Source organism: Acartia tonsa, chromosome 13, assembly GCF_053477335.1.
Source record: "Acartia tonsa isolate MP-2025a chromosome 13, ASM5347733v1, whole genome shotgun sequence".
Classification (NCBI taxonomy): Eukaryota; Metazoa; Arthropoda; class Copepoda; order Calanoida; family Acartiidae; genus Acartia; species Acartia tonsa.
In genome coordinates, this window is record NC_137272.1 from 28482784 (window position 1) to 28501771 (window position 18988).

The following is an 18988-nucleotide window of genomic DNA, read 5'->3' on the forward strand; positions in this document are numbered from 1 at the left end:
GCTTAATTAACTATAAAATATCAATGGCGGCCGGACTACTTTTTAGCAGGTTTTTGGCTATTTATATTTTTTTTCACATTTTCCCCATAACTTAAGTGTTTTTGCTAAAGTCATGAAATTCATGGATTGGTTCCATAATCCCATCCATGACTTTTTGTGCTTTTCTACTTATTTATGTTGCCATCCTTGTTTAATAATATGAATACCAATGTTTAGCGTTATAAAAAAGAGATTTTTAAAAGTTTTATTTAAAAATTAGTGACTTAACCAAAAAAATGTATATTACAAATGATCACATTTAATTCTAAACAACATTTCCAACTTTTGGTATATGACTTCTTAGTTCATCAGAAATAAACTGGCTCTGAAACAGAATTTGTTGATGAGTTTTTAGGTGCTTTTCTTCAAAGTACTTTGCGAGCACAGAACCGAACTCGATCTGTTTGTAACTAGGATTTATTATGTCAACAATCTATTTTTTCATTTATTTCAGCATCTACAAAAACCGATTTATTTTTACTTTATAATGTATTCTTAAATTTATCTTTAAACTAGCGGTTACGCCCCTAGAGGCCTCTAGGGGCACGTAAATTGTTTTCAATCTATGTTAAGATCAGCTGTTCAAAAAAATTTTTTTTGCCACTACAGATGTAGATGGTGTAGTATAAAAAATAGCAATGAACCTTCCCAGAACATACGAGAAGCTACACTGTAAACGAGAGCAGTATCGGTTTGCGAGATCCTTTGATAAACTGAAAAAAAAGACAGAGATCCTGTTACTTTATTATAAGGATGTATAATATGTCTTTTATTATGTTTATTTGCAGTATGACTTCGAAACCAATTAATATCCGCTGGATTAGAATCGTTTCTCAACTATACTGAAAAATCATTACAGAAATTTTAAAATAAAAATCATAAGATTAAGAAGTTTTGTTAGCCCGGGCCTTCGTCCTCTTGAGACAAACAAAACTGGTTTTTATTTAATTATTTTGTTTTTATATACAGGGAAAGCTGTCTATTATGCGATGTAATGCATAACTATTATCTACCTGATAAGTAGGTTTATAGTTATAGACAAGACCAGTTTTAGATCCATATAATTCATCTATAAGTCCATGGTTAACAGCTAAAATTCTTAAAACAATACATAAAGAATAAATCTATAAATTTAGATGAATAACCAGACAACTATCAGGATCCCCCTGTTGGGGACCTTTTTCGTCTGCTAGCAAATTGCTTTCTGCTCTTTTTCAGCGACTTGGCTGTATTAATGTTCCCCATGCTATTGGTTGATTTGAAATACCCAATTGAAAGTCAGTACAGGGTCTTTAGGGTACAGTTATTTAACACCTTCTCCCTCTATTGCTTTACTCTAATACATAAATTAAAAAATGCTTCGTATAACGGTAGATTTCTCTGACTCTCCTCTTTAATTAAAAAAATATATAAGGAAATTGTGTAAATTCCTGCATGAAATCATCATTGATTTCTGCATCGTCAGACATATGAACCTAACCTTCTTACAGAGTAGCTGCGTTGCTAACCAATTCTTAATCTTACTTGTCTCCTGTTATCTTGTTCAAGAAGTCCAAATAGGATTTTCTAAAAAAACAAGTAAAATATTGCAAAAAAACATGTAGAAGTGAAAAATATTATAAAAAATCACGTTTTCCCCCAAAAGAACAGATACGAACAGATGGACAGATGGACATTTCAAATTATAGAGTAGCCTCGCTACTAAAAAGGAATGAAAAATACGAAATGTATTGCAGATCAAAATGATTATGAATAAAGTGAAACTTTTAAGGACTCAAAGGAAATATTTTACTTTTAATTAGTCTGAAAACAGTTTTTGATCTGACGAAACCCAGGAATAAGGTATAACCAATAAGCGAAATAAATAAAAAAAAATCAAAATAGGGGGTAGATGTAAAGGTCGCCAATTCTACTAGGTTATGACCCCCGGAGACAACTGAAAATAATATATAGGCTTCATGATTTCTTTCGAATTAATTTCTTTGTAGGTATAAGATATTATTTAGGGGCGAATTTTAGATGTTTTATTAACCTAAAATAACCTTCATTGGAAAGGATAACAATTTAGGTTAAACGGTTACCGAGATCCTTTAGTACAAATAATAGGATAATGAAAAAGAAAGATATATTTACTTTAGACTATGAGGTTCCAACATTCCGAAGTAGAACAACATTCCAGTAGAGGTCGCATACAAAATCTCTAAAAATAAATTAGAAAAATCACGAAACCTTATAAATTTAAAGTTTGATAATTTTTTCAGAGCTTTAGAGTGTTTTTTTAAAGCTTCTTTCAGGTTATATATGAGAGATGTGCCCAGTATTAATAGGAACCCGCAGGGGATAGCGTTTTCCGCTCAGGGCTGTAAATGTGTTTTTTTTTTAATTAGGGGGAGGGATATATAGTGTTGACTTAAAAATGGTTCTTAGTTCAAAAGGTCTGGATTGATACTATAATCAAATCAGCCTAATAACAGTCTATGAACACAATAAATATCAAATCTTTTACAGATATTGTCTATAAATCACTAAATATACAATACCTGTGAAAAGAGGAATGGTTAGCAACAGTCCCTCTCCATTTAACTTTCTTACATATATCTAAGGTTAAAAATAATGGTTTAATTTACCCTACATAAGGGATATTAAGGGGTAAGACAATGGACATTCAATCTATACACAGTACACACCCAAAATAATGATGTACAAAAATATCTTTCTGAAAATTAAAATTACTGGGGTTGAAAATTTGGAAACTAATAGTTTGGAACCAATTGATTTAAATTCAATAAAGTACCCAAAGTTTTTTACTAACGAATAAGATACCGTGGTTATAAAACTTTGGATACCAGTGTAATTTTCAGTCCAATGTACCCTCCCGCCCTGGTCCTAATATAATGAAGTTATAAAATGTCTATCTATATGATCGCTTAGATCTCGTACATAGCTGGAAAAATGGTTCCAAATCATTCAGGCAAGTTTCTGTCTAAGGCATGTTTGAAGCTATTAAAAGTGGAAATGTCTCCCACCCCCTGCTATTGGATATATGGCCCCTAGAAAAAATTACCTACCAGTAAAAGAAAAGTTTTTTTTAAGGGTAGGGGGGGGGGGGGCTGAAACCTCCAACTTGATTAAGGAGGCTAGAGGCGAAGCCACTAGTATATAACAAGGTCTAGAGCCTAGGGTAAGTTTTTAAAACAAGCTTTTGACAGTCTGACTTTAGTAATGTATTTGATATAAACACATAAAACCAGGGTTCGGAAGCCGCGCGTAAGCCGCGTGTAAGCCTCAGTGAAATCTTCATTCTATCACTATAAAATTCAGCTGGATGTATAAAACTGCTCTTTAGCAGACAATCCTTCTTTCTGAAATTTCTTTTTCTGCTCACAAGCAGGTTTAAAACTGAGGCTTATGCGCGGCTGAGGCGCGGCTTCCGAACCCTGCATAAAACTGGTGTATAAGTCAGGGAGGGAGGGGATATTGGACAGTAAATTACTCCAATGTTGTATAACCATTTTATTCATCTCGTGAGCTAAAGAACTTTGGGGGCATTTAGTCAATTTGAATCAGTTAGTTCCAAATCAGAAGTGTTCAAACCTTTAACCAATCATTTTAACCTACAAAAGGAATAATTTTGTTCCTCTTTATTGGGAATGTTGATCAATTCATCATTCATTGTCTTATCCCTTAAAATCTCTGAATATTATTATATTTAAGGATTGTTGAAAATAAGACATTTTTTAGTAATTTCGAGACGCTTTTGCTTAACAGCAAAGGAGAACCATATCGGTTCATCAGCTAGCGAGATCCTTCAGCAGACCCACACGAGACAAACAAACATCCTGTTACTGTTATGTTAACCTCAGCAAGTTTCCAGAAGAGATAGAAGGCAGCATCTCTACTTCTAAATAAGAAATAGCTTGGGCTGCTTATCAAACCTAAAATCAAGAGTTTTGTATGTTAGCGCCTTTCACTTCTCGGGTCTTTACTGTAAAGAGAAAAAAAGTAGCATAAAACCAATCTAAGATATATGTGAGGCTTCTCCGAAAAGCATAGATGACATAGAGGAAGGGGATAAAGATCACAATAGAGAACTATAAATTACAGTAATCGAAAAGTCATGTAATAAGATTTTTATTTCTATTGCGATTGATCTTCCATTAACTGTTAACCTTTTATAGGAAGCTATATATTTATTTTTTTAGTTTTGATTATGATGTTTTTAATTTTACTAAACACTCTGTTTTACAAGATATCTGAATAATTCATCACCCTCTAAATAAGATGTTTAATTTTATCATCGTATTTATTAGTTTATCGTCAATTTTTATCCATGAAGGTCCACGTGATTACGAGACACGCTTCCGAAATTACCTATACTATAGGGTAGCTTTGCCTATGAAAATATCTTCTAACCTGCTAGCGCAGAATGCCACTGTTTTTCATCTCCCGTAGTTTTCTTCAGAATGTATTTTGTCATCTGAAACCGATGTTATATATTTAAGGATTTTTTATAAAGAAGATAATTTTAGACTAGCAACATTTTTGTGAACTTAAAATTGCACAAAACCGTTTCAGATTGGTTTAGGTTAAGTTGAGTTAGTTATAGTTTAGAAACAGCATGTATTTAGTAAATAAAAAATAATTGTATATCCTTGATATAAATTAACCATTATTTTCAACAAATTAGGCCATAAATCTTAAATAGGTGATTTCTTGTTTTCTCAAAATAACTTTAAAAGGCAAAGGCTGCTATATACAGTCTCTGTTCGTGTAGTTGTGGTATCCACCTAGGATAAATGGCAGACACCAGAGTTCAAATTGACTACGGCAGTGTGAACAGACGTGGACACCTTACTATAGAGAAGCTACGCTTCTCTAACAATCACTAAATAACAAACAGCATCTATTCAGTTGTTCCTTTATTGAAGGTCTAAGGATTACTAAAGCTATATACAACAAACAATAACTACACAGATAGGAATAAATAATCATAAATAAAAGCAATATAATACACATACAATAGTCAGTTTGGGCAATAATGATCCCCCATCCCTGGGAAGGGTGGGGGGAATTAACAATGCAGCTTAACCATAATAAGGCTGTCAGATTCAATCATTAATTTTAGGCATAGGGAGGGGGTCGGCAGACCCCTTCCCCAGGACTCGGGGGAGGGCCGTTGGCCCTTCCCCGAACCCCGGTCAGGGGTGCCATAGGCATGGCTCACGGTTGCCGAATACCACAACTCTCCCCTCGGAAGGCTGGGAGGGAGCCTCCCTGCCAGACTTCCGACAGTGGTTGAGGCCTTCGGCCCGCTCCTTAGGGCTAAGATATGTACAAATGATAATGATTCAATGGAATCCTAGTGGTGATTTTCAGGGCTGATGGGCTCCCAACGTGGGGTAGAAGGTAGAGGCTGGTTTTGGTTGGACACGTAGCTCGGCGCCGGCAGGTGTCAGGTTGGCGTGGGGCACAGCTGCTGCGGGGCCGGTCAGCAGCGGGGCATTCTGGTTGTTGTTGGCAGCGGCTGGGGCACTGGCTGCCAAGTTGACCGTCTGAGCGGCAGCCTGGCCTCCCGAGGGGCCGCGGGGTCTTCCAGAGGGCGGTCCAGGCCTACCTGGGCGGTCATGCCCGCTATCGGCTGATTGCATGGACACCATTTCCTCGGCGGCTTCCCGGCCGATGGGAATGGCATCCCAGTCTACTGAAAAGTCCCGGGACTTGGCATGGGTGAGCCGGGCTCTGGCCAAGGCCTTCCTGTACAAGGTTGGATGGTACAGGAACACTTGTGACATCGCATTCATGGCGGCCCGTACACCTCCTTGTGCGGCTGCCAGGGAAATGATGGTCAGATCCCCCAGCAGTTTGAGGATCAACAACAGCAAACACAGTATGGCTGCGCCATCTCCCCACTCGTGGATAGCTTGTCTGAACCCAGCCCAGACATCCAGGGCGGCCTCTCCTTCCTCCGCCAGTCGGTCGATATTGTAGGACACGATCCCATGGTCTCCTGTGGCCGAACAGCTACCTTGCTGAACGCATGAGCCATAGGACAGGCCGGTCAGCATGGTGCTTTTATACGCTGGGAACGCCAGCAGTTGCTGCCAGTCGTTCAACTCAGCCTGCGAATACAAGCCACCTGAACTAAAGTCATCCAAGGGTTCTGTCAGCAGCTGCTTGGGCGTATCCAGCGGGGGTGGCCTCTTCTTAGGTGCGGGGGTTAGCTCTATCCAGCCTTCCTCCGCGTGCACAGTCAGGGGGTAGGTGGAGGAGCAGGGAATCTTGGTGGCGTGGCCGCTATACACCCGTGTCACGGCGTCTACAAATCCTGTGGGTTCCACTGGTACTTTGTCCCAACATTCCTTGCTTTCACGGACAATGTATTTGTTGCGTTGGCAGGTAAGCTGGAGCAGGACATCTCCCCTCAGCACCGAGAACGTGCTCCCCTGGACACGCACCGGGTGGGCCGGGTCTAGTTGCTGGAGCTTCCAGCAATTGGCCGCTACTTCTTCTGCCGCTGTGCTTTTCATGCGTGTCTCCAGGGTAAATCCAATGTAGCCTGCATGTATCTGGGCCTGCAGGGGGACATCAACGTCCCTGGCCGACACTCTGGGTAGCGCTGCCGCGGCCGGGTCAGCTGCCACGAACAATGCTGGGTGGTTGGTGGCATGGGCCTCAAAGTCGCAGTTCACTATTGAGGTGGGGGTGGTCATGTTGATGAAGAACTGAGCTTGATGGTCAACCAGGAACGCATCCATCACTAGGCTAGGCTGGAGGCTGCGGATCAGCCTCAAGGGGCAATCTCTCCCCAGGTGGTCCCACACGTAGGTTGCTTCCCCAGTGATGCAAGACAGCTCAGAATGGGGACATTCTAGGGTCAGGTGGTCAGATTGGGACTCCACCCGTCCATCCTCTACTACGTAGGTCTCTTCCTTGACCAGCAGCCGTCGTTCCTGGAGCACTAATTCATTGCGGTACAGCTGGCCCTCGAAGTGGACGTCCTCCCCTTCACAACCCACCCCCTCTGGGCTGTTGACCAAGGCGCCCACCATGTCGAGGGTGAAGAACAGGGGGTGGTTCAGCTGGAACGTCAGTGGCTGGGTCTTGCCTGGCAGCGTGTAGACTCGGTTCCTGGCCAGGTCTCGGCACGTTTCTGGATCAATCTTGGTTGGCCTCATGAGGGTGGGGACCGAGGTCACCTTGAGATGACCCCATACCCCACACCTGAATGTCCACTGGGACACGGTGAGCTGGCAACTGTATCCTGTTGTTTCTCTAATCTTGACTTGCTGCAGGACATGTACTTCATGGCCCAGGGGCACCTCCTGGTGTAGCGGTTCCGTGCTACACATCTTTTCCTTATTGTAGGCTGTGACGTGGGTGGGGTTGGCACAGTCCCACCCTACCAGGACGTAGCTAGTTGTAGGCCACACGGCTGCCAGCAGTAGTCCCCACAGGACCATCCACCAGTGTGAAAAACTACCAGACAGCCATCTGCCTCTCGCACGCGGCTGGGGACCTTCGGCTCGGGTCACGGCTGCTTCTTGGGGCTGGACATGGCTGGGCTGCTCCTGGCTAGATACAAATTTCCATTGAGCGTTATCTTTGTGTGTCCGGGGCACCCCGATACCCTCCCCAATGACAGACTGACAGGCGACTGGCGCCTGCCTGGGTGTCGGCTCCCCTAGCCCCAAGGGGTCCCTTCCCCTGTCCATGGCATGCCCAGTGGCATGGGGCTGAAGTGCGGGTGGCACAGGCTCGCCCTGTCTCACGTCCCTCCCCTGCCCTAGGAACTCAGGTGCATGTGGCACAGGCAAGTCCTTATATCCCCAAATTTCAATCTCCCCAGCCTCTGGTGCATGAGGCACAGGCAAGGTTGGGTTTTTACAATAATTTGGATACAATACATTTGTTAAATTTAACTTATCCTGGCTCGACTGGAGGTGCTGGGCATCTGGGTTCCCTCGGCTGGCAGGGGGCGCTGGATGGTGTATGGCTGGGCTCTCCCTACAGGCTGGTGGCGCTGGCTGGCTGGGGGTGACGGGTGTCACCCCTTCCTCTGGGACTGCTGGCTCGTTCCAGGATCCAGGTATCTCGGTGGCGGCGACGGTTGTCGCCCCAGGCACCAGGTGGGAGGCGCTGGATAGCACCCCCCAGTCATCGCAGGTGGCGGCGCCGGGTGGCGCCCCATACATCGACTCTGATGCGCTGGCTAGCGCCTCCTGTCTCTCTCGTTCAACGGCCGCCAGGGCCTCCCCGTACACCGTCTCAGTGGCGCTGGGTAGCGCCTCTCCACTCTTGCTGGGTAGGCTCGGTCGGGCAGGCCCCATCATGTTTAGGCTAAAGGGCTGGGGCCTCAGAACTTCTGGCTCAGCAATGTTGTTGGGCTGCACAAACTCCGGCCCCAGGTGGTTGAGGCTGAAGCCCAGGCCAACCCGGTTGGGTTCAGCCGCGCCTCCCAGCACGTTGATCCTAGCTGGAACGGTTCCAAACTGCGGCATTCCGTCGGCTCGGCCCGCTGCGTTGGGGGCGGCTGCTTGCTGCGGTGGTGCTGGGGGCGCGCTCCCTTCCATGTTGGCTACTCTGCTGGGCTTTCCTGGGGGAGCGCCCTTGTCCGCAGTGCGCCTCCGGCCGGCTACCTGGTCCCAGTCAGCTCTGCACTCGGCCGCCGTATGGCCAGCATAGTGGCAACGCTGGCACTTGGCAGGACGGTCACGGCGTGGCTGGGTACGTCTCTCCTCCAGGCTGACTTCCATAGGCGTCGGACAGTCTCGGGCTCGGTGGCCTCTCCCTTGGCAGCGGTAACAGCGGCCTGAAGTCTTGTCATCTGGGGCGACTTTCCCCATCTGGTGGAGACCCGGAGCCAAGGTGCCAATCTCCATTGGCTCCGACTCGTCGTAGTTGGGCAACTGGACGCTGGCTGATCCTGTGAGCCCGTCGGTGGCGTCCACTAGGCACACACCCTCCTTCAGCTGCTTGGTAATCATTGTGACGGTGAACATGGCTCGCCTCGTGTACTCAGGTACAGAGGCGATCTCATGACTCATCATTTCACGTTTCACATTAGCGTTACGAATGCCACGATTTAATTCATCGATTAATAATTCGAGATCCTCATGGCTGTAGGCCTCCCTATACAAGGCACACTTTGTGGATATGTATGCTTGTATAGGTTCTGTCGAGTGTTGCCTGTAATCCCTGAAGGCTTGCTTCAAAGTCTGGGATTCAAAGGCTGGACGAAATAACATTTCACACTCGGCCTTGACTTGTTCGTAAGTCAAGGCTTGGCCTGCCTCGCCAAACAGATGAGACGCCATTTCCGCTGCTTGCCCTACTAGTGACAGTAAAAGGGCGTTGCGGCGGTTGAGGGTGTCATGGGGCGGCACGCGGTAAGCCGCCCATGACATCTCGAGTCTGCGGATGTGGGAGCTCCAAGATTGCTTGGGCGGCCCTCTATACTCCGGCAGGTTACTCAGCATCAGCTTGCGGTACTCGGCTGGAGCCGGCTGGGGGTCATCCTGGAGCCATCCTTGGGCTTGGTCGCCTCCTGGCGCTTGCGGCTGCTCTATCGGGTCAACGGTTCAGCGGCGGGACACAAAGTTATAAGGCAATACTATAAATGCTTATCACTTGCGGCTTTCTAGCCTAGCAGCCAACACTGTTTATCACTAGGTTGGTAGTTGAGTTACAAAGATATAACTTAGATGTACTTGTCACTAGTTTTATTCTGAGTTTGTAGAGTAGGCTTGTAGGGGTAGATAGCTGTTGAGGGTCTAAACTGCTGTCAGGAACTGATTTGGTTTTCCTTTATCACACTATAGATAGGAGGGAGAAGCTTGTAATTCTTTATTTTCTAAAAATACCTCTGTTAGATGCTATGGAGTAGCTCCGCTCCTGTGTGTGTGTGTGTGCGTGAAATCTCCTTTCCTTGCAGCGCGCTTACGCACTGTCAAATCCGCGCACACAGGTAAAACGCGCACTTATCCCTCAACTCGCTCTCTCATTGGTCCGCTTTGTCCGTTGAATTTTATGATATTTCCCGAACTCTGTTGCGCGACCCGTAAATGGCGGTCTATTTTCCCGGATTGCTAGCTCCACACCGTGGGCGGACTTAGTCAAGTGTGGGTAGGAGGGGGGAAGCCCGTGAGGGGACGGGGTAAATCCATCCGTTCCCCCTGTGAGGAAGGGGGAGTGCTGTGGGTTTGAGGTAACTGTGTGATGAGGTAATGGTGCCCTTTCTCCTTAATCCTAGGCTTATTGTTATGTCACCTTGATTGTATTTTCTTCAATGGAGAGTGGGCCCCTCCCTTTCCTCTGGAATAAGGGGTGTATTTTGTTGTGCTGGAGGCTTGGGTGGTTAGATTGTTTATCAAGGCATTGTTATATTACATCTAGATTCTATTTTTGGACTTTTCACAATACATAACAGATTTGCTTACCAAGCCTGTTCTATTTTTAGTTTTATCACAATACACAACAAATTGTTTGCCAATCCTTGCTCATAAATCTATTGTTTAGCCATCACACTAGGGTGGTAATCCCTACAATGTGATATAATATCTGCTTTTCTAGATGGGTGGCTGCGCTGTAGCCTCTCAGGATACTTGGAGTTGACGTAGTTTTCTCTGCTTTGGTACACTACACTCGTATGTTGGCTCGCAGCCCGCAGCTATTTGGCGTGTTTCAGCCTATCGGCGGCAGGGAATGTCCCGTCCTACAGCGCCGTATATCCGAATCCGACTGTTGGCGGCAGGGAATGTCCCGTCCTGCGGCGCCGCTGGTTCGAATCCTTGGCTTGTTTCAGTCTATCGGCGGCAGGGAATGTCCCGTCCTGCAGCGCCGTGTATCCGAATCCGGCTGATGGCGGCAGGGAATGTCCCGTCCTGCTAGCGCCGCTGGTTCGGATCCTGCTATCTCTTGCAGTAAATGTTGGCCTATTTTCAGCCGTTTGCACTTATTTGGCCTGTTTCAGCCAGTCCGCAGGCCTGTTTCAGCCCTTTGAGCGCTCAATTCTCCGTTAGATGTCGGCGCTTCTCGCGGTTCTCCGTCAAGTTTCGCTGTTTCACTTCCACAACTGCCGGATGCAGAGTTAGACCTTGCTATCCAGGGTGGGTAATTCAGGTTGCTTGTGTCAGTTTTGCCAGTTTCACTGCTGGGAGTACCTTAGCCTCAGCTGCACGTCTGCTCTACACTTGTGGTTTGCCGTAATCTCACACAGCTGTCACCAAAAGTTGTGGTATCCACCTAGGATAAATGGCAGACACCAGAGTTCAAATTGACTACGGCAGTGTGAACAGACGTGGACACCTTACTATAGAGAAGCTACGCTTCTCTAACAATCACTAAATAACAAACAGCATCTATTCAGTTGTTCCTTTATTGAAGGTCTAAGGATTACTAAAGCTATATACAACAAACAATAACTACACAGATAGGAATAAATAATCATAAATAAAAGCAATATAATACACATACAATAGTCAGTTTGGGCAATAATGATCCCCCATCCCTGGGAAGGGTGGGGGGAATTAACAATGCAGCTTAACCATAATAAGGCTGTCAGATTCAATCATTAATTTTAGGCATAGGGAGGGGGTCGGCAGACCCCTTCCCCAGGACTCGGGGGAGGGCCGTTGGCCCTTCCCCGAACCCCGGTCAGGGGTGCCATAGGCATGGCTCACGGTTGCCGAATACCACATAGTAACACAGCCGAAATTAAAAGTCTAGAAAAAAGAACAAAAATGCACGAAAACCAGAAAATCTTACGCGTTTTCTGCAGGGACTAGAAGCTTGGGTACATTTACAGGGCGCAAACCCATGCGAGGGAACTCCCAATGCAACTATGAAAACCAATTTAAAATATCTCAATGAACAACCAGTATTATTCATAATTTTCATAATAATCAAATAAAATTACCCTTGAAATAAACGTAATAGAAGCAGCAAACATTGCAAAACTAAAGCGCGCCATAAAACCTTGCTGTACAATTCGTTTTCCAGACCTGGATATTAAAAAAAATATCAGTGTTTTTGTAAAAACTAGGATCACAAAACGGGGGGGGGGAGTGTTTGCATAATGACATCTGATTTGAAAAAAAATCAAAAACTTTATATGCTATGCTCACAAAACTTTTAGAACTATACATACACACAGAGAAAGCCTAAAGTGTCATGTGTGACGTCATAAAAATCCATCTCTTTTTTGTGGGTTTCCTTTCCCACTTCTCCTCTCTTCCTTCCATCCTTCCTTTTTAGACATATTTTTTGAAAAAATGTAAATTGATAAACCTGAAAGATTTTAACAAGTTCAAAGCTGACTGTCCAAAAACTCCAAATACAAAATGTTTTATAGTATCCTAAAATATAAAGAAAATAAGGATGACAACATCCATAAGTAGCCAAGCACAAAAAATAATGGATATAGACAGAGTGAGTTATAGAGCAGATGTTCAGTGGTCATATAAAATTGTAAAGAAAGAGAGAAATATGATAAATAATGCAAAACATAAAACAATAAATAAATAGATATGTGTATTTAGTTTGAACGACAGATTGACGGACCAAATAAAAAAAATCAGCAGTATATCTAAAATAGCAGTTGGGAAATTAAATTTTCCTCATAGCATTACATACTAAAGGACGGACAGACCAAGTAATTTATAGAATAGCTTTGTTACAGAACAAATATAATTATTTTGCCGTTTCTGAGATATTAAAGACAAAACTGATTTACCTTTAAAATGATGGCGAGCTCATTTTTGTTTGTATCTTCATCTAAAATTATCCAAATAAAAAATTGAGCATGAATTGAATTAATTTTTATGACTTATTTATATTTTTAAGAATGTAATTTCGAACACAGTAATAGTGTCTGACTGATTATAACGTAACAAAAAAAAAATTAGCCAATGAGAGGCCACTATAAATTTTACCATTGGTCAATAACGGCCTCTCATTGGCTAATTTTTTTGTTACGTCATAATTAGTCAGACACTATTACTGTGTTCGTAATTTCAATCTTTTTATAAAAAAAACCCTATAATTGAGTTTGATTTTAGAGATGCTTCGCCCATATTACAAAAATCAAGGGAATTGTATACTTATATTGTTTGAAATCGATAGAAAAATTTTAACATGCCTGAATCAACTATGAAAGTTATCTGTTACCGGCGGACGTACGGACCGACCCTAATTTAGAAGAACTTCTCTTTAATAAAACTAATGTAAAAATCAGAAAATTACTTGGTCTGTTTGTTGGTTTCTTCCCATTTAGAATCAACCTTTAACATTGTAGATTTAATTATTAAAATACAACAATATTAGTCTTTCAGTCTGGTGATTGGTCGGCAATGCTCATTTAATCTTTGCTACAAAACCACCTGTTGTCCTGCTGTATTAATGTAGTAAATTTTTTTGTCTGTCAGTTAAGGATTCTTTAATCTAAGCCAAAAAGAAGCAGCTAATAAAATCTCCAATTAAAAAAAAGTTGACAAATATTCCAACGTTTGGCCGAAGGATGCCGATTGACGCCAAATTCCCTTCTAATATGACGTCAATCTCAAGTATTTCAAAAAGTCTAAAATTAAAGTTTATTAAAATAAGAAAATAATTTAGGTCATGGAAAGAAAACGAAGTTGTGGGTTTCATCGTATTTGCACAGGTTATTTCAAGTTAGTTTAGGTTAAGTAAATGTTCATGATTGCCCGCAGGGTTAGAAAATATACCCCGTAGTAGGGCTAGAGCCCCCCCCCCCCCCCCTGGGGCTATAAATAGGAGAAATGCTACTGTGAAAATACGACGAAACCCGCAACTTCGTTTTCTTCCCATGATCCAAATATTTTTTTATAAATATGAAATTTTCAAAGAAAGAAAGTACCTTGAAAGGTGTAGGGTAGGATCTTTCATGGTTGAATTTTGGCAGAGGTAAAAATAGCCGGGCAGACTTACAGCAAATAGAACAAAATCCACTGAAAACGAAAAAACGTAAGCTTTTTCTTCTAAGTTGAGCATCAAATTCGCATCCCCCCCCCCCCCTTTTTTTTAAAATAAAATTGTAAATTTATTGTGGTATTTTTTTGTTTGTTTTAATTTAAGTAAGGTAAGTATGGTTAGGTTATATAGGGTACTTGCTAGCCCTGTAATGTTAAAGCTCCGCAGATATAAGCCCCACAGGGTTAGGGCTCCCTAGAATTATTATTAATTTATTTACTTATAAGAGGTGAGAGGTTTTTGTGCTCGCCAGGAAGTTTGTGGGACTACACTAAAACTTATTTATTAAAATATTAATAAATCTGTCTAAAAAAGAAAAACTTACAATATTTCATCTTAGGAATAATCTTGTTGAGAACCAGCGAGTTATAGAGGGATTCAGAAGCCTAAAATATGCAATTTATAAAATGACAATCCAAATACAAATTCTTTAAAATTAAATTTATAAGTCAGTAATTAGGTGTAACTTTGAATACAACAAAGCATTTAATAAATTCACGAAAAAATATTTTTTCTAAAATTTTCTCAATGACCTCAAGTTAAGTAAACCCAATAAAAATTTATTAAAGATTAATTCCAGTCTTTAAAGCAACAAGGGGCCAAAAACCCGGGACAACAAAACTGGTATTGAGTTAATGACATACATTTAATCATTCTTGGAAAATTCTCTGTAATACGATAGTTCTAATCCAGTGGAAGCCATATTCAGAGACTTAAAGGGATTACACAATAGCCAATAAATTGATGTACATCCCAAATGACTATACACAAAATTACCCCTCTTAAAAGTTGAAGTTAGTGGTTGAAACATTTGTACACTCAATTTAATGAATGAATTGATCAAAATTCATCAAAGTCTTCAAAGTTGTTAAGCCAACGAATAAGAAAACGTTATCATAAAACTTTGGGGACCAGTGTAATAAACAGCCCAATGTCCCCTCCATCCCATACTGGACAATACTTACGATATTAGTAACATATGTGGCCAGCATGATTCTTCTGGAAGGTTTCTCAACCAAGATGGCGGCGAAACTGCTCAGCCAACCAGGAACAAAGGACAGGGTCAGGAAGTTGAAATAACCCAGGATTTTTCTAAACAAGGATGACGACATTCAAAGTAGTAAATTTACATATGATTGTATTTTCGTTGAAAAGCATCTCCAAAAAAGTGGACAAATGTTCCAATGCTTGGCAGAACTATCCTGATTGACGTCATATTAGAAGGGGAAATGACATCAATCCGCATAGTTCGTCCAAACATTAAAACATTTTTTGGAGACACTACAAGCTTCTTCATAAAACATCATAAAAGAGTAAAACTGCCAAAATAAGATAATCTATTCAATACAGTCAAACAGACCAATGGACATTATGAGTTATTAAGAGGAAAAACTTAGGACCAGTTATATCTTATATAGCAGCCGAGAAAATCAAGTGCTTCGTAAATCATCCATTGCCGGGGAATTTTTAACAACCATATCTTAACCTAACCTATATATAGAAATACTTAGTTTACTTAATATTTTGGACACTCCTGCGTTTGTCCACTCCGACGTTTGCCCTAGAACCAGATTAAAGTGTACCTTACTGTACAATGAGCAGCAACAAATCCAAAAGCATTGTAGGATAAAAACCATGTTGATCTCAGAATACTAAAAATAATTATCTATATCAAAAACAGTATTTCCCTCAAATGCTGTTTTTGAGATCTTGAACTTCATTGGTGCTGATTAAACCTCGTAAAAGTGTCTAACTATGACGTCAGAAAAAATTAACAATTAACCAATGAGAATCCAGTATTCACTGTAATTGACCAATGGTAAAATATATAGCGGTCTCTCATTGGTTAATTGTTATTTTTTTCTGACGTCATAGTTAGACACTTTTACGAGGTTCGTGCTGATTAATAAAAATTAACGGTGAAAACATGTAACATTTCATATTTACAGTAAAATTATCCAAAATGAATAATAAAGCTGCTATACTGAAAATTCAGATTTGCCTATTTTTTTGGTTCGCAGTTTAAAAAGTAAGGGCTGTTTTCTGAAGCTAAAGATCTCGGAAAATACTAGCCATAATTAGTTGTACATTTTATGGAAGCTTTATACAGGTCTTGGGGTGGTTTTAGGCTGTTGCTCCTACCTTCCCCGCCCTCCCCTTGAGGCTAGGGGCGAAGCAACTACTTTACCTCATGAAAAGTTTATAAATTTCTTGTTTTGTTGGTATTCTTCCTTTAATCACTGCCCCACCCTAAAATGAGGAAAAAATAATAAACTTTTTAAAAAGCTAAGCCATTTATAATAAGGAGGAATGAGAAACTGTCCCAATTTTGTATAACTTTAGCGGAACAAGTTCCAATTACGTCATATTTTTCTTTCCCGAAAAAGAGAAGGGGGAAAGAAAAAAAAGGGAAGGGGGGAAGAAAAAAGAGATGGGAGAAAAGGGGGGTTTTCCCCATCTCTTTTGAAGAGATTTTCTTCCCCCCCTCCCTTTTTCGGGAAAGAAAAATATGACGTAATTGGAACTTGTTCCGCTAAAGTTATACAAAATTGGGACAGTTTCTCATTCCTCATTTCAAAGTTATAAATTTCAAAATATAATTATCCTATTTATCTGATTTTGGAACCTTGATTTCTTGGTCAACAAGGTACAATATGTTAAGCGAAGCATCTCTATAATTAAGTCCTTAAACTGAATCCTATATTTATTAATTTTGTTGCAAGTTTATAATACTGTGTATACCTTTAGATTAATATTCATGCTTATTAAGTTTTGACACTCTACAATTGTTTATGTTCGTTTGTTCTACAATTTTATTTCAAAGCTTTGCCGTTTATATGGATGTTGTCACCCTTGGGTAAGCTATAACGAAAGAGAATCAATTTGTTAAAAGTCAGAGTTTAATATATATGCCAAATGTATACAAGGTTAACAACATCCATAAGTAGCAAAGCACCGAAAAATTGTGGATGGGCCAAAAGACAAAGAGAGTTACAGAGCAAATATTCAGTGTCTTTCATTGCTTAGTCTATATACTGGATACTCTTCAGCAGGGTTTCGGATCCGCATTGATTGTATGCGGATCCGGATCCTCAAAATTTGGTCAGTGCGGATCCGGATCCTTGACAAAAAAAAATAAAATCACCAAATTTTTCAAAAAAATTCTATTCTTTAATTCAAAGTCAAAAATACTTTTAATTTTCAAGTCTGAACCTAAACCTTAAAGATTGGCTCTCATCAAGAGAATGTCTGAGATTTTATATAAATTTAGGTAGATTTTTCCATTTTTTCCGCATTTTTTTTGAGTCCAAGGATCCGGATCCGGATCCGAAACCCTGCTCTTCAGTAAAGGGAAACTTAATCAAAATCTTATTCGTCTATCTTGAATAGCAACCAACAAAATCACGTTTACCCCATAATGTTTCTACCAGACAGACGGGCGGACATTTTAAATTATCAGCTTACCAAATAAATGGTGGAATATATCTTGATACTCTGTAGGACACAAGCAATTCCAACATCAACAGCGCTTACTGTACAGTATGGTGACCATGTATGGCATACCTAAAGCAGCTGTCTATAGTGACCTAGCAAAATGGGGATATTTGTCACTGATTTTGGCCTACCTATTCTATTGACGTCAGGAAATACCCTATACCCCACATATTTTCTTGGGGGTTTCTTTTCCTCCTCCCTTTCTCTTTCCCTCTACTATGACGTCAATAGAATAGGTAGGCCAACAGCGGCGACATCTATCCCCATTTTCCTAGGGCACTAAACACAACTACATACCTAAACAGATAATCTTGATAACCTCTAGATGTCAGGATGATACACCACGATTTCTTATTTTGGTGTATCTCTGAACCAAATCTTGCTAATGAATGCTATTTAAAAAGAATGCAGCTTTTTTATTTTATCTCTTGGGATTGGTTGTAACTTACCCTAAAATAGTTATAAACCTTCCAAAAACCTAAGAGAAGTTACATTATAACGAAGAATAATATCAGTTAAGCGGTTAGCGAGATCCTTTGGTACACAGACACATCAACACACATCCTTTTACTTTTATTTAAGAATTACCTCATAGCAAGAGAAAGTGGTAGGTTTAAATTTACTTTCTGTAGTGCCCATTGTATTTCTAAATAAGGTTGCCAGTATCCATAAGAAGCGAAACTTAAAACTATATAACAATAACTAAATTAATTGGATATTTCTAATGAAATTTAATAGCAAACACAGCCTTATAAATATAACAACGATCCCAATAAGTTACTAAGTAGAAGGGTAAAAGGGTTGGATGGGGTCGTAATTTTAGCCCACTGCTAGTTTCACTTCATTAAAGTACTTGATAATCTGGTGTAAAATTTAAGTAATAATAAATCAATTAAACCAACGAATATGAAACTATGTGGTATATCTGTTCTCAGTGCGAGAATCGAATATTTAGAGATGCTTCTTACGCAATCTAAAAAAAACCAGGGAGTAAGGGAGGGGACAATGGGCAATTAATTCAATTTAAGAGGGTTCGCTGAAAAGCAATAAAAACCAGATTTATCAAGAAATTTTTACCAAAAATGGAAAGGGATCATGGTAACCTAATTTAGAACAAAATTAGTTCTAAGAAAAAAATCATTTACTTGAAAATTAAATTATCAACACATCACAATGTAGTAAACATTCTGTAATTAATCACTAGAAAAATCTTGTTTAGAACTACCTCAACCCTTCTGATATATTTATAATTGACCCCTAAATTCAAGCGGTTCTTAGATTATTTAATACATAAATATCACAGTAGAGTTTCTATACATGAAAAGACATTTTCTTGGGAAAAAATATTTGTTAAAACCAGCAATAAATAACAAACTTTTCTGTCTGCATATTCAAAACTAGCTCAGCTAGTTAGCGGGGCATTGATGCGCAAGTCCCCAAAATCAGTAAGAATTTGCTGTATTCGTGC

At 40.8% G+C, this 18988-nt stretch overlaps 2 protein-coding genes across 2 annotated transcripts; both read right to left on the bottom strand.

Annotated features, from left to right (window-relative positions):
* Positions 1 to 233: 233 nt before the first annotated feature.
* LOC145304333 (transmembrane protein 135-like) lies at positions 234 to 18204 on the bottom strand. The gene is made up of 18 exons (XM_080146199.1): positions 18109 to 18204; positions 17491 to 17589; positions 16214 to 16275; positions 15609 to 15677; positions 14991 to 15117; positions 14351 to 14411; positions 13913 to 14003; positions 13279 to 13316; positions 12770 to 12810; positions 12325 to 12392; positions 11954 to 12038; positions 4453 to 4516; positions 3898 to 3974; positions 2580 to 2637; positions 2173 to 2239; positions 1564 to 1605; positions 1053 to 1137; positions 234 to 364 (listed from the first exon to the last, which is right to left on the bottom strand). The coding sequence occupies exons 1-18, from the start codon at positions 18157 to 18159 to the stop codon at positions 305 to 307; spliced, it is 1245 nt and encodes a 414-aa protein (XP_080002325.1). The 5' UTR covers positions 18160 to 18204; the 3' UTR covers positions 234 to 304.
* On the bottom strand, positions 4850 to 6747 carry LOC145304101 (uncharacterized). Its single transcript, XM_080145863.1, has 2 exons — positions 6685 to 6747; positions 4850 to 6605 (listed from the first exon to the last, which is right to left on the bottom strand). The coding sequence occupies exon 2, from the start codon at positions 6564 to 6566 to the stop codon at positions 5412 to 5414; it is 1155 nt and encodes a 384-aa protein (XP_080001989.1). The 5' UTR covers positions 6567 to 6605; positions 6685 to 6747; the 3' UTR covers positions 4850 to 5411.
* Positions 18205 to 18988: the final 784 nt, after the last annotated feature.